Here is a 14,127-nt window from a genome sequence, read left to right as displayed (position 1 = left end):
CTGTGAGCCGATAAGTCTGCTCTTTTTGGGCCACGCTGTTTTCAGTGAACTATTTTCTAAGAATCATATTTGTGGGGCACCTGGGGGCTCAGTCAGTTAAACGTCTGACTCTTGACTGTGGCTCAGGTCGTGACCTCAGGGTTCATGGGTTCTAGCCCCACATCAGGCTCTGCACTGACCACACGGAGCCTGTTTGAGAATCTCTCTCTTGTCCTCTCTCCCTTTTCCCTCTGTCTCTCTGCCCTTTCCCTACTTGTGCTCTCTCTCTTTCTCTTTCAAAATAAATAAACTTTAAAAAAAATGAAATTTGCCCTTTTTACAGGCTGATTGAGGCAACCTTGTGTGTGTGCTAGACGTTCACTGTCGGAGCATCCTTCTTTTCCGTGTCAGGACTCTTAGGTATTCCACGTGAGCATCGTGAACATGTGACGTGACGGTGGCTCTGAAGTGGAAGCCATGTCTGGGGGGAGAAGGTGCATGGACACCGGCCTCCTCCAATGTAGAGCTCTGCTCGCCACTGACTCGGTCGCGGATTGATTTGAAGTGCTTTCGTCTTCGGCACGAGGGGAATGGTGCTGGTCTCGGAGCTGCCCCTCGCCTCTGCCCCTGACCTTTGTATTTGGGAGTCCTAGGGGTAACTGAAGTGACACTTATCTGTCTCTGTGGGCCCTAGGGCGGAGGACCCCCTCGGTCACACAGCCTGAGGCCAGCCTACCCGTGTTCGCTCTGGGATTGGCTGGCTCGGGCCAGGCCCTGGAGCCGGGCAGGCTGGGGTTCAGCAGCACCGTCCGTGGTATGGGCGTCTGTCTGCAGTGGCCGCCCTCAGCCCCGGCGCCCTCTGTCTCGCTGCCTCCCCACCTGCCTGTCTGCCCACACTGTGGCCCGGCTTCTGGGGTCCTTCTGAGCATTTGCTTCCGTGGCTCTTTGTCAGGCCACAGCAATGCCTGTTTCCACTTGTGCCATCTCTGACCCCTGTCACACAGTGGCACCTTCCTGTCATCGGCCATGGCCACAGAGCTTGAATCAATCCTTCCACCTGTGTCCTTATGGTATTTTTTATAATTCCGTGTGGCTAACGTGCCCACGTGGGCTAGCTCCAGAGTCATGAAGCTAGCGTTGTTGTGTCCACTGTGGGCGCGCTCGGGGCGCTGAGGAGCCTATTAGATGTCAGCCCGTTGTGTGGCTGCCATGCTGACGTGAGTGGCTCCGTCATGCTTTTTGAGGAAGGGGCCGTAGGACACACGGTGGCAGAGCTATGGTCTTGGTTGGGGCAGCGAACCACATGTCGGAGCTTCACACTGCCTGGCACCCTGACGGTAAGCCCAGGTACCAGGCGGGGTGTGTGAGGCATGCACGCCGCTCGTGGGTTCAGAGTGGGCGGGGAGAGTGTGACATCGGCCTGGGGCAGCCTCAGTCAGGGTCCCTCAGAGCCACGGTGTGTCCCGGGCCCCCCCCATCCTGCTGCTGCCCGCCATAGGGGCTGCCGCGTGTGACCGGCCCTGTTTGTGGGGACAGCCAGCGTGAGCATCTGCACCTCACATACAGCTCCGTTCTTCTTTTTTTCTTTTTTAAATTTTATTTATTTTTGAGAGAGTGCAAGCAGAGGAGGGGCAGAGAGAGAGGGAGACAGAAGATCCAAAGTGGGCTCCATGCTGACAGCAGAGAGCCTGATGTGGGGCTCGAACCCACGAACCATGAGATCATGACAGCTCCTTTCTAAGCGTCCCCATGGGTTTTCAGAGTTTGTGTGTCCCACTTCAGAGCCTGTTGATAGAAGCTGTCTGTACTGGTACTAAAATTGCTTTGTATTAACTTTTGTGAACGACGCTTAAAAGTCCTTCTGTGATTATCTTTGTAAGTAGTGTTTTTTTTTTTTTTTTTTTTTTAAATATTTTTATTTATTTCTAGGAGAACGAGAGAGATAGCGTGAGCAGGGGAGGGTCAGAGAGAGAGGGAGATACAGATTCTGAAATAGGCTCCAGACTCTGAGCTGGCAGTCAGCACAGAGCCCGACGCGGGGCTCGAACCCACGAACCGTGAGATCATGACCTAAGCGAAAGTAGGACGCTTAACCAACTAAGCCACCCAGGTGCCCCGAGTAGTGTTTTATAAAGCCTCACGGAACGCAGCCTGTGAGTCAGCTTGCTGGAGTTCTGGTCACTGCGCAGGCATAACACCCTCCATGCCCGTCTCGTTCTGCTTAGGTGCCAACATCTTCCTCACCTCATCCGGACTCATCAAGCTGGGGGATTTCGGATGCTCGGTAAAGCTCAAAAACAACGCACAGACCATGCCGGGTGAAGTGAACAGCACACTGGGGACCGCAGGTAGGGACGGGCCCGAGCGTCGTGGCGCGCCTGCTACCTGGGCTCCCGCACCTCTGTTGTCAGCACGGGCCAGGAGCAGGGAGGCGGCCTTCTCCGTGCCTTCACCCCCAGAGTGAGAGGCAGGAAGACAGCCCCCTTTGTCTTCCCGGAAAGACTACCATTCACATGGGGTTTGTTAAAATGATTCTAGTCAAGACACGGCCGTATATTAAACCCAACAGTACGGGCTGGTTTGTTTTTTCTTCAAGCTTAAGCTCTTTATTGTCCAGCACCTGTGCCAGTTTCATGTCTCTATGGCAGACGGGCCGTTCGGAGTATTCTCGGCCCTTGTAAAGGAAGAGGCGTGGGTAGGCACAGCTAGGAGTGGGGGGACGTGCTACCAGCACAGCCACGCCCACAGCTGGCAGGCTCCCCGCCACAGCCCACTCTTGTGTCCCATTTAGTTAGGGGGACGTGCACAAAGGGTTATCATTTAGTGTCATAAAGTTTGACATCCTCTTTTGCAGGTCAGATTTCACATTTTTATTCCGAATACAGTTTATCTGAAGATTTGCCATTCAAAAATTGTCCTTTTGGCAATAATTCAGCGTCTAAAATGTCCATTCAGAAAACTGATTTGAGAGGTCTTATTACTTGTGATATTTCCTGTTAACATAACTCCGAGAATGGCCTCCCTGCCCGCCCCCCACAAATTAGTAGCTTCATTTGTGGGAAATATTATACAATATCAGTTCCCTGGTTGGGTTGCTGACTTTGTGCTGCTGCATCTGTAACCCACTCCTACCACTGTTGTCTGTGACTTCTAAAGCATACATGGCTCCGGAAGTCATCACTCGCGCAAAAGGAGAAGGCCACGGGCGTGCCGCTGACATCTGGAGTCTGGGGTGCGTCGTCATCGAGATGGTGACTGGCAAGGTAAGAGGGGCCCACACCCAGGGGACACCCCAAGGGCTCCGGTCGCTGACAGAGCTGTGCGTGTGCTTTAACTATGTATTATCAGTCCCACCGACACATCTCCTACTGACTAGAGACCATGACTAGCGATTAAAAATGTGACCTGTCAAAAGATACAGTAATGTGAAGACAAGTGGCAAACTTGGAACCAAATATTTATAAAATTTATAACTTTGAGAACTCTTACAAGAGAATAAAAAAGTATGAAGCTGGAGGTAAAACACAGAGAAGTGAGGAGCTGCAGAAAGAAACAGAAGGCAGAAACTTAGGTCCACTCAAGAACCATCCTGCGAGGGCAACTTTATGCATAACTTGCCAGACTTGGGAGCACCAACCAAGGTCAGTAAGCGAGTGGACAAGCAAGCTGGTAACCGGAATATTATGCAGCAACGAAAAGACATGGGCTGTCAGAAGATGACGTGGCAGAACTGTTAAGAGCATGTGGCCACATGAAAGAAGTTAATCTGAAAATGTCACATACGTATAATGTGATTCCGGCCACGTGACAGTCTGGGGGATGCAAAACCGTAGAGGCAGCAAAAGGATCTGGTGTCGCCAAGGACTCTGGGAAGGGGAGGGAAGGATGACTGGACGGAGCACAGGATGTTTAGGGCAGTGAGGCTGTTCTGCACTGGGTATCTGCAGAGTCTGAAAATTTATCTTTTGGGGGTGCCTGGGTGGCTTGGTCGGCTAAGCATCTGACTTCGGCTCAGGTCATGATTTCATAGTTTGTGAGTTCGAGCCCCGCATCAGGCTCCGTGCTGACAGTGCAGAGGTGAGCCCTCTTTGAATCCTGTATCCTCCTCTCTCTGCACCTCCCTGCCTCACACACACTGTCTCTCAAAGATAAACATAAAAAAAAAAATTGAAAGTTTATTTAAAAAATTTATCTTTTGATGAAAATCCTACTAATCAACGGCTATGCAAATGTATAAAGGTACTATTTGTGTGTGTGTGTGTGTGTGTGTGTGTGTAGTAGCATCATTTTTATAAAGCAAAAGATGTTAGAAACCTCTCAGGTGTTATTAGTAGGAAATTGTATTACACCTTGTGGTCTTTGAATGAAGCATTTTATCGTTATGCTTTAAGATCTATAAAATAACCAGAGCTTTGCACTAATAGAATTTGATGTTCACTGTTCGGTAAGGTAGTGTAGTAATACCCCTGTAAGGTAACTGTTGAGCTTTATATGTTTCCATATTTACATCATTTTATGTATCGCATTTTTTAATTGTATGATGTGGTTCCTGGATAATTCTATACTAGCGGCATCCACGTGTGGTCGGCAGACTGTGCTGACCACCTCGTTTTGTAAATAAGGTTTCACTGGCTTTCAGTCACTCCCATTCACGTACACATGTCCCGTGGCTGCTGTGACGCCACACAGTGGGAGAATGGAGGCGTTGTGGTAGAGGTCACATGGTCCACAAGCCTAATAGTTACTGTTGCAATCTCTGTAAGTAAAAGTGTGCCGGCTTCTGACCTGTATACACACTGAGATGCCTGAAAGGCCTGTAAAGTGTCATGTTTTACGGCCCGTGTGGTACTAAAGCCTGCTTCTCCTCTCTCTCTTTCAGAGGCCTTGGCATGAGTATGAACACAACTTCCAGATCATGTACAAGGTGGGCATGGGGCACAAGCCACCGATCCCGGAAAGATTGAGCCCCGAAGGAAAGGACTTCCTTTCTCACTGCCTTGAAAGTGAGCCCCGGATGAGATGGACGGCTAGCCAGCTCCTCGACCACGCCTTCGTCAAGGTCGGGCAGATCGCCGGGCGGTATCCTTCATGTCCAAATGGTTCAGTTGTGTTTGTATCTGGTACTGAAGGAGATTTGGGGACTCAGATATAAAATATCTATGTCTGGAATGGAAAGGAGCTAAATGTATTAATTATGCCAGAGGATTTTGTGTGTTATTTTGGGGGATGAATGTTCACTGAAGTCCTCTACTCGATCCATGTGGGTGTGTTTGCAGTATGCTTGGGGCTGTTAAATGGAATTTTATCAGAATTGGCTGAAAGACCTCGTTTCTACTCTTGAGAGTGCATAGTCTGCTTGAGGACAGGGTCAGTAATGACTGAGTTCTAGGAGGTAGAGATGGAGTTAGTAATGACTGAGTTCTACCAGGAGAGCAGAGACGGGGTTAGTAATGACTGACCAGCAGTATGTTCAGAGCTGTGATAACGGTATGCGTGCCATGTCGTAGGGTCACTGCAAAGCGCAGTTTGGTCCAGCTAGGTAATCTCAGGCATCGCTTGCTCTGGAATGAGATGCCTGAGCTGTGTGGGAGGGTTTGGAGAGATCCAGCAGGGAGGGATGGGTTTGGCAGGGTGAAGAGGGTTAGACAGTCGAGGCGTTGAGTATAGATGGATCACGGGATGTGGAAACTGGTAAAAGGTAAGGCTGGAAAAGTAATCAGGAGCCACATGAAGGAATTTTAGTTTTATTCTAAGCATAATATTAAAGAATCATTTAGAATGATCTTTCTGGAAGCAGAATTGTGAGAAAGTTGCTGCTACAGCTAATGGGCTGGGCATGGGGGTTCAGGGGTGAGTTATCTGCGATATTTAGGGGTTAAAATGGCCATCACCAAGTAGCTGATGAGCTGAGAAAGGCAAGTAAGGGGAGGGTCTAGGACTGCTCCTAGGCCCCGGCTTGGCTCACCAGTTAGAGACCCCACTGGCCAAGAGGAGTAGAGGCAGCTGGCTGAGCAGGGGACGGGGGTTCTCTGCGGTACATTATGGTTGAGGCGTGTTTGGAACGGCTGCTAAGGGATATCAGATGGGCATGTAGGGGTTGGAGGCCCGCACCCAGAAGAGGATGGGGCCGGGACGCAGACCCGGGAGGCAGAATGTTGCTGGGGGAGTATTTCAGGGTGAAGTGGGGTGATAATGAAGCTCTGGGGAAAACAACATGGAAAAGGCCCTGCAGGGGAGCCTGACTGGGGAAAGGATGGTGTAGAAAAGGGGGTGACCACGTTCATGGGTGGGTGAAATTAAGACACAAAGAGCTGGATTTGCTATCTAGATATTAGGGGTTTGTAATTAAAAAGAAACTTATTTCTTTGTTATAAAGTACACAGACTGTTTGTAATGACTTGGTATCCTACAGATACATTCTTCAAAATGCTTTCCGTGGTCAGCTGACAGAGCAGTGACTTAGCACTGACCATACCCCCCGTACCGGTCAGCCGCCCCCTGTGCTGGCTCAGTGCTGGGAAAGTCGAGGCAGCGGCAGTGGCTTACCCTAAGTTGTGCACAGACTGAATCAGGTTCAGCTCTCTCCTGCCTCCCTCACAGGTTTGCACAGATGAAGAATGAAGCTCGCCGGTCCGTGGCCTGGCAGTGTGTGTGCTCGGAGAGTCCTCTCAATCACTACTGTATGTAATATTTACATAAAGACTGTGCTGAGAAGCAGTAGCCTTTTTAACCTTCCAAGACTGAAGACTGCACAGGTGACATGCGTCACTTCTTCTGCTGCTCCTGTTTGTTTGATGTGGCACGGGGCCCCTCCGAGTGACGGTGTCCGCGAGGTAAAGAAGCTGCATGTTAAGTGCCATTACTACTGTACACGGACCATCGCCTCTGTCACCTGTTTCTCGTGTGGCTGAGAACCGTGACATCAGTGTAGTATTTTTGACCTTCCCGGGTTCAAAAGCAGTTGTAGTGTTATCAGGTGTCCTGGGCCTGTTGTTAAACTCTTGTTTGTCGAGTGCACTGACTGTGAAACCTTACCTTTTTGTTGTTGGCAAGCCGCAGGCTTGTTACGCAAAGGCTGATTAATGAAATTTCAGAAAAAGGTTCTTTTTTCAATAAATGGTTTATTTTAGGAAAGTTCAGTTATCCTGTCTTTTAATGGTTACCAGCTTCAGAGCCAAGACATCATCTGAGACAGAGGTCTGTTGCTCTCACTTGTGTGTTCCTGTTCAGAAGGGGTGCGATCAGATGCTCCAGAGATGGCCCTGGATGAGGAGTCCTTCAGGGTCTGGGGTCTCCTCGCTGTTCATGAAAGGTGAGAAAGGAAACATCACTGTGCATGCAGGAGGGCCCCTTTCAGTTCTACATCACCCAGGCAGCATGGGGCCGGTGGAAGTGTACACGGGACATCGAGGTGCTGGGTCAGTGGTAAGTACTGCCGAATCCGCTCTTGGTAAGAAAGCATCTTCTCCAGGATGTAAACCCTTCAGCAATGAGTTTTCTAAAATAGCCCAGAATATATGTCATCGATGCTGTTCTTTAGTTTCTTTTTGCTATGAAATTTTGAAAAGATCGATCTTAAAGCTTCCTGAAATCTTTCTAGAAGCTCACAGATCACCGCTGACCCACAGCAGCTGGCTCTGGGCACGTCAGTTCTCGGGCACGTTGTTGTGTTCACCTTCCCTCCTGGGCGGTCGTCCTCTTCAGGACATTAATGTCCAGAGAACGATGGCGTCACGGAAGGATTATACAAACACTTAGATTTTTTAAAAACATTTCAGTTCTTTCAAACCGCTGTTGGAGGTAGAATTCACATAATCTTGGAAAATACCATTCAGTGACTCCCAGTAATTCGCTGCCCATTCGTAAGCTGTCTTCACAGTCTGCCTTAGAACATCCCTCCAAAAAGAAGCCTTGTGTCCCTTTAGATCCCAGTTCCCTTGCCGTGGGCAACCCCTAGGCCACCTCTGTCTTCATAGATCCACCCTCTCTGGGCATGTCACTCAGAATTTGATGGTATGTGGTCTTCTGCGTCCAGCCTCTTTCACTGAGCATGGTATTTTTGACGTTATCTGGGTCGTGGCACGCCCTGGGACTTTATTCCTTCGCACTGCTGAGCGCTCCGGCGTGTGGAGGTGCCGCACGCTTGGTTTCTTCCACCGATGAGCCCCGATTTTTGCTTATTACAGGGGTGATGCTGCTCTGAATGGTCACATGCAAGTCTTTGTGTGGACAGACGTTTTCATCCCTCTCGGCAGAGGGACTTCTGGGCCACGTGGTAAATCCACGTTCAGTATTTTAAGAACGTGCCAAACTGTTCCCATAGTGGCCACAGAGCCTACATTCCCACCATTGAAGTGTGAGGGTTCTGGCTCTGACACCTCCCCGGAATTTGTTGTTTTTTGGATGTTGGCCACTCTGTGTGAAACGCTGGCTCACTGTGGGTTTGATCAGCTCTTGCTGATGATGGTGGATGTTTTTTCTCATGCGTGCTAACCACATGTGTATCTTCTTTGGTGAGATGTTCAAGTTGTTTGCCCATTTTTTTAATGGAGGTTATTTGTCTTCTTATTGAATCATGAGGGGTTTTTATATATTTTGGATATAAGTCCTTTACCAGGGATATGACTTATAGTAGTTTTTTCCTCCCAGTCTGTCTTGTCTTTCTTAATGGTGTCTTTTGAAACACAGAAGTTTTTAATTTTGAAATCTGGCTCATTAGCTTGTTCTTTATTGCATGTGCTCTTGATACCCTCCTGTCTAAGAAATCATTACTGGGGCAAGGTCATGAAGATTTACATGTAGGTTTTCTTTTTCTTTTTTTTATGTTTTTATTTATTTTTGAGAGAGAGAGAGAGAGAGAGACAGCATGAGCCGGGGAGGATCAGAGAGAGAGAGACACACAGAATCCAAAACAGGCTCCAGGCCCTGAGCTAGCTGTCAGCACAGAGCCCGACGTGGGGCTTGAACCCATGAACCATGACATCATGACCTGAGCTGAAGTCAGACGCTTAACCAACTGAGCCCCCCCAGGCGCCCCTACATGTAGGTTTTCTTCGAGGAGTTTTTGTAGTTTCAGCTCTTGCATTAGGCTCACCATGAATTTGTAGGTAATTGTCGTGCGTGACGTCGGTAGGGTTCACCGTGCACTTCAGGTAACTCGTGCCCTAACTTCAGCTGTGGGCAAGTCGGAGAAGCAAAAGAGGAGCTGCTCCACACACCCCACCCATCCCAGACCCTCGGCCTTTTTGCCTCAGGTGCATGCAGCTCATTTTAGGTGCTACCCCATGCGGGCAGGGTGTGGGGTCCTGTGGCTTTGTGATGTGATTTTGGATAAACTTTAGCCGCCCTGCACAGGTAGATCTCCTTTGTTAATTTCCTCCACTGCTTTCCTTCCGCATCATTTGCAAACATCCAGATGGATGGTTCTGGAACCTCACTGGTGACTTCTCCTAATTTCCTAACATGCTTGGGAGAGATCCGGCTGGAGACTACAGAACAAGAAAAAGTGTGATTTGTATTGTTTGCTGCATTTTGAAATCCAAAGGGTTATTATTCCGGAATCCTAACTTTGTATTCATACTGCTTAGTCCCTTAAATTTCAACAGAACATAGATGCCAGAAATGTCAAAAATACCTAGTTTCTCCAACATGCAAAACAAGACTTTCCTTTTAAAGTATGGGGAAAAAAATGGTAAAGGTAAAAATTTTATGAGTCTTACTCACTGAAAGCTTTACTAACATAGCCATAGGAGTATTTCCTAGATACTGAAAAGATCTAAGTAGGTACTTAATAAACATTTTTCAAACCATTCAGAACCTTAGTATTAAAATAGGGTGAGGCTGGGGCGCCTGGGTGGCTTAGTCGGTTAGGCGTCCGACTTTCGCTTAGGTCATGATCTCGCGGTTCGTGGGTTCGAGCCCCGCGTCGGGCTCTGTGCTGACTGCCAGCTCGGAGCCTGGAGCCTGTTTCAGTCTGTGACTCCCTCTCTCTCTGACCCTCCCCTGCTCACGCTGTCTCTCTCTCTCTCTCTCCTAGAAATAAATAAAAAAAACATTAAAAAAAAAAAAAAATTTAAAATAGGGTGAGGCTTCGGGGGCTGAGGAATGCCTCCTTTCAAGCTGCTTATCCTTCCCGGGAGAAAGCTTTGTTTTTCTTCCACTGCCAACTCTGAAACTTGAGCATCCTGCCCATGTATTACGTCCTGGATTTTATTTTGGCCCATTTGCATTTAAGAAAGGTTCTTATTTTTACTTCAGGAAAAGGAATCAAGACTATGAAAGGTTCCTTATTAAAGCGTCTGAGTCAGCGCCCCCTTCATGTCACCAGCCTTCCCTGAGTGCCCGCTGCCCTGCCCTGCCGAGGGGATGCTCTCAGGAGATGTGAGTCGGCTATGTAGGCCAAGTTTCCCGTACTCTGTTTCTGACACATTACCCGTTGGTGACAGCGCTGGGAATGGCACAGGATGTCATGGGTCTCACACTGGAGAATGTGTTCGGTCCCCACCATCTCAAGTTGTAAGCGGTGCTGGACGGCACCACTGCCTTAGGACCAAAAGCCTTTAAAGCCTCTGAAGTGGTTGGTTTTCGTTTACACTTATGGAAACCCTGGAAACACTCAAAACCCAAGCCGGGTTGCAGGAGGACTTAGAGGGTGGGGTGTGCGTTCATCCGCGGTCACTGCCCGATTGGTTCAGGCTCCCGAGCAGCAGGGGTCGCTTGGTGCTGACATGGCCTTCTCGCGGGCCCCTCTGGCCCAGAAAAAAGGCACTTTTATCTAGTGTGTTGCTCAAGGAAGTGGTTTGGGCTTCATTCAATCCTGGCAAAAAATTAAAACATTGTTTTAAAAATGTTTTTGAATTAAATCTCTAAGGATATTTTTAGGAAATCATCCTCGGGGTCATCAGTTCTTACCTGCGCGGCCATGCCCACCTCCGGTGGGGGGCGGGGGGCACCGGACGTGAGGGGTTTCAGCAGCTGGCCTGACGTTGCTGAGTGACCGTGAGTCTGACGCTGGCGGAGGGGCTGCTCGGCCGTCCAGGGTGCCCAACCCCAGGTCCTTTGTGCTAAGAGCCACCCACCCGGCTTCCCCTTCCCGTTTCACAGAGGCCGCAGCTCCGGCCCGAAGCCCGCCCCTCGCGTCACGGAGCGGGGTCCGCGGGAGAGCCGGCTCTCCCCGCCCGCCCCGCAAGGCCGTCCCCATGTCCCTTGATGGCGGGACTTAAAAACCCGTTCAGTTCGTAGGAAGAGCGTTTATCAGAGCAAGAGCGGGGCCCGCGAGCGGCCCGTGGGCCCCGCCGGGTTGGAGGTGGGGCGGTGCCCTCGCGCCCTCACTGCCGCACCGAACACCCTCCCTCCTCCTCCCCTCGGCCCCGCAAGCCCCAGGCGACAGCTGCTTCCGCTGAGGCTGCAGAACCCGCCTAGGACGGCGGGGACGCGCCGCCCTGTGGACGCCACGGGCGCCCCGCCCGCAGGCTGCAGGCTCTGACGGGCGGGACGTTCAAGGCCAATGCGGACTCGGCCAGCAGCGCCCCGCGCCCCGCCCCGCGGCCGCTCAGGACGCCGGCTGCACCCCTGCCCCCGGAGTGTGCGACCTCACCGGAGCCAGCAGCATCGTGGAGTCTGACCAGTGGCTCAGGACAAGCTGGAGCAAACCTCGTTTCGAGCAAAGAACCCTCGAGAATTTTTACGTTTGTCCCTATTTGTGAGTGAGGCCTGAACTCTGCAAGGCTGAGTGTGTTTGGCCTGGGGACCAGCCAGACCGCCGTTCCTCCGACCGAAGCTGCCGGTGCCCCTTTTGGTGACGTCACATCATCACTTCCTACCTCATGGCTGCATGATTGTCATTGGATTTTGCTTCTAAATCACTGTTTCACATCCACTTTTACGGATATGTTGGACAAATATTAATGTTTTAAATCTGTAGACAGCCGTAGCTTTTACAGGGTTTTGCACTCGGAGAATACAGCAAGTCAAGAGCTACCCCAGTACCACTGTGTGGTCTATGAAAAGGTCGTGTTCGCTCTCAAAAACGGTAAGCGAGGGGATCGGCTGACTCTCCGGGGGCGTGAGCTCCTCCTCCGCCGTTACCCCTAACCACTCTGGCCCGGCCCCCAGCTGCGAGCTGCCCGCGGGACGGCTGGGGATTTTCGTGGAGAAAGGCCCCCTGCGCGCCCGCTTTCCTAGAGGGGCAGCCAGCTCCGGCCTCGGCGCGGCGGCAGGTCGGCTCCGCACGGCAGGGAGCGCTCCCAGGGCCGGCTCTCCGCAGGGCTGGCCCAAGCTGCGGGGAGGGGACGAGGTCCGCCCGGACGTGAAGCTCGTCTCCCAGGACGGGCCCCCAGGAGCACTCCAGGGGGCGATGCTCCCCGGGGTCTTCATTCTGGGGAAACCTGCGTCCTGGGCGCCGGGGCAGCTCCTTGCTGAAGAGGCTTGCGGCGTCCGTGAGACGTGCGCACCGGCCGAGCGGCGCAGCGACGGGCCTTTCCAAGGTCGGGCGCCTCCTAACGGAACGCTTCCTCGCGGGAGGGCCGAGCGCGCGGTCGCCAGTGCAGAAACCGGAAGCTGCCGGAGCCCCTCTTGGTGACGTCACGTCGTCACTTCCTGCCGCCGCCTCTTGCTGCGTGAGGCGGTCCTGAAAGGGAGAGCGTGGTGCCTGCCGCCCTCCGACCTGGACCCGCGGCGCTGGGGAGCAGCCGGCGCGCGGCCGCTGGTCAGAGGCCGTGTTTGGCCCCGGAACCACTTCAGGGGAAAAAAGAGAGGTCTCTGGGCCCCCTCACGTTCTGGGGCGAAGGCAGGGTGTGTGTGACTCGAACTTCACCGCCGCTAGATGAAGGGGGGATTGACAGGAGCACCCGGGGAAGCGGCGGTGTGGAGGGCGGCCTTCTCGTCGCCCAGCCCTCGTTCGCGTCGTGCTTTGGGAGCTCGCGGTCAGGGAGGCGTCCCCACCCTCATTTTACACGTGGGGAAGCTGGCGCTCGGGTAGAATGGCCGGCCCGCGGTCTCGGGGCGAGGGAGCCGCAGCCTGCGCACCGCCAGGGCGGGCCACGCGGCTCCGGGCTGAGGACCCCTCTGCGTTATCCGGCGGCCCCCGCTGCGGGCGCAGGTCGCCCCACGGGAACGCGGTCGCAGACCCCGAAGCCGTCCCCGGGCCTGCGGCCACACGTCTCTGCCCTCTGCGTTGTGCGAACGCGTGTGCGGCCGGCACGCGGCCTCACGTCGGCCCCGCTCAGGCTGCCGGCAGACGCGAACTCGGCCCCGGCCTCCCCGGAACGCCCGGCCCGCACCCAAGCCCGAATTTGTGCCTCGTTTCGCTTCTGCAGCTTAGACCCACGATGCGGTACTTGTCCCTCGAGCAGAGAGCGCTCCTCTTGGACGTTCTTAGAACTCTCCGGCTGTTGGGGCGCCTGGGTGACTCAGTCGGATAAGCATCTGACTTCGGCTCAGGTCATGATCTCACAGTTCGTGGGTTCGAGCCCCGCGTCGGGCTCTGTGCTGACAGCTCAGAGCCTGGAGCCTGTTTCAGATTCTGTGTCTCCCTCTCTCTCTGACCCTCCCCTGCTTGCTCTTGTGCTCTCTCTCTCAAAAATAAAGTATTAAAAAAAAAAAAAAAGAACTCCCCGGCTCTTCTGGTTTAGTTGTGCCTGATGAACACTTGGTGAGTGAACACGCAAACATCCAAGAACAGGATTCGGCATAGATGATGCCTTTCAGTCGTATCCGCCCCACTTCTTCAGGGAGCACAGCAAGGTAGACGTCCCACCCGCCGCTGCTCCTCCCGCTGGGAATCCCATCAGTCCAAGTGCCGTCGCGTCTTGGCCTCAGAGGACACGGCGTCCAGTGCCTAAATGTGTTCCACCAGCAGCTTCTCTTCTGCAGGCGTCAGGCCTGTGTGCACCGGGGGCGTTTGCACAAGTCCTGCGAGTGGCCGTTACTCCCAAGAGCATCTCCGTGCCAAGGAGCAGCCCCTGCTGTGGTGTGAAAGTCTGCACTCCTGGAAGAGATCAGGGCGCGCCTGTCCCCCGTGTTTGCGCCGGCTGACCCTGCTCAGAGGAGTTTGTGTCACACGCGCCTGTCCTGGCTCGGGGCACCCAGCTTCTACTTGCTACTGAGATGGGCAGTGGGTGTAAAGTCATTGCCCACATCGCCGCAGAC

The 14,127-nt window shown here is 52.6% G+C and overlaps 1 protein-coding gene across 1 annotated transcript in view; it reads left to right on the top strand.

Annotated features, from left to right (window-relative positions):
• Positions 1-7,113, top strand: part of MAP3K4 (mitogen-activated protein kinase kinase kinase 4) — a 113,769-nt gene extending 106,656 nt beyond the window's left edge. The window contains exons 24-27 of the mRNA XM_039222505.1: positions 2,205-2,327; positions 3,136-3,242; positions 4,859-5,038; positions 6,580-7,113. Coding sequence (XP_039078436.1) covers positions 2,205-2,327; positions 3,136-3,242; positions 4,859-5,038; positions 6,580-6,600 — 431 coding nt within the window. The 3' untranslated portion in view covers positions 6,601-7,113. The remainder of the gene's footprint in view (positions 1-2,204; positions 2,328-3,135; positions 3,243-4,858; positions 5,039-6,579) is intronic.
• Positions 7,114-14,127: the final 7,014 nt, after the last annotated feature.

This window comes from Hyaena hyaena, unplaced genomic scaffold (assembly GCF_003009895.1).
Source record: "Hyaena hyaena isolate Hyena2069 unplaced genomic scaffold, ASM300989v1 scaffold_1153, whole genome shotgun sequence".
Lineage (NCBI taxonomy): Eukaryota > Metazoa > Chordata > Mammalia > Carnivora > Hyaenidae > Hyaena > Hyaena hyaena.
This window is presented reverse-complemented; position numbering and strand designations above follow the sequence as displayed.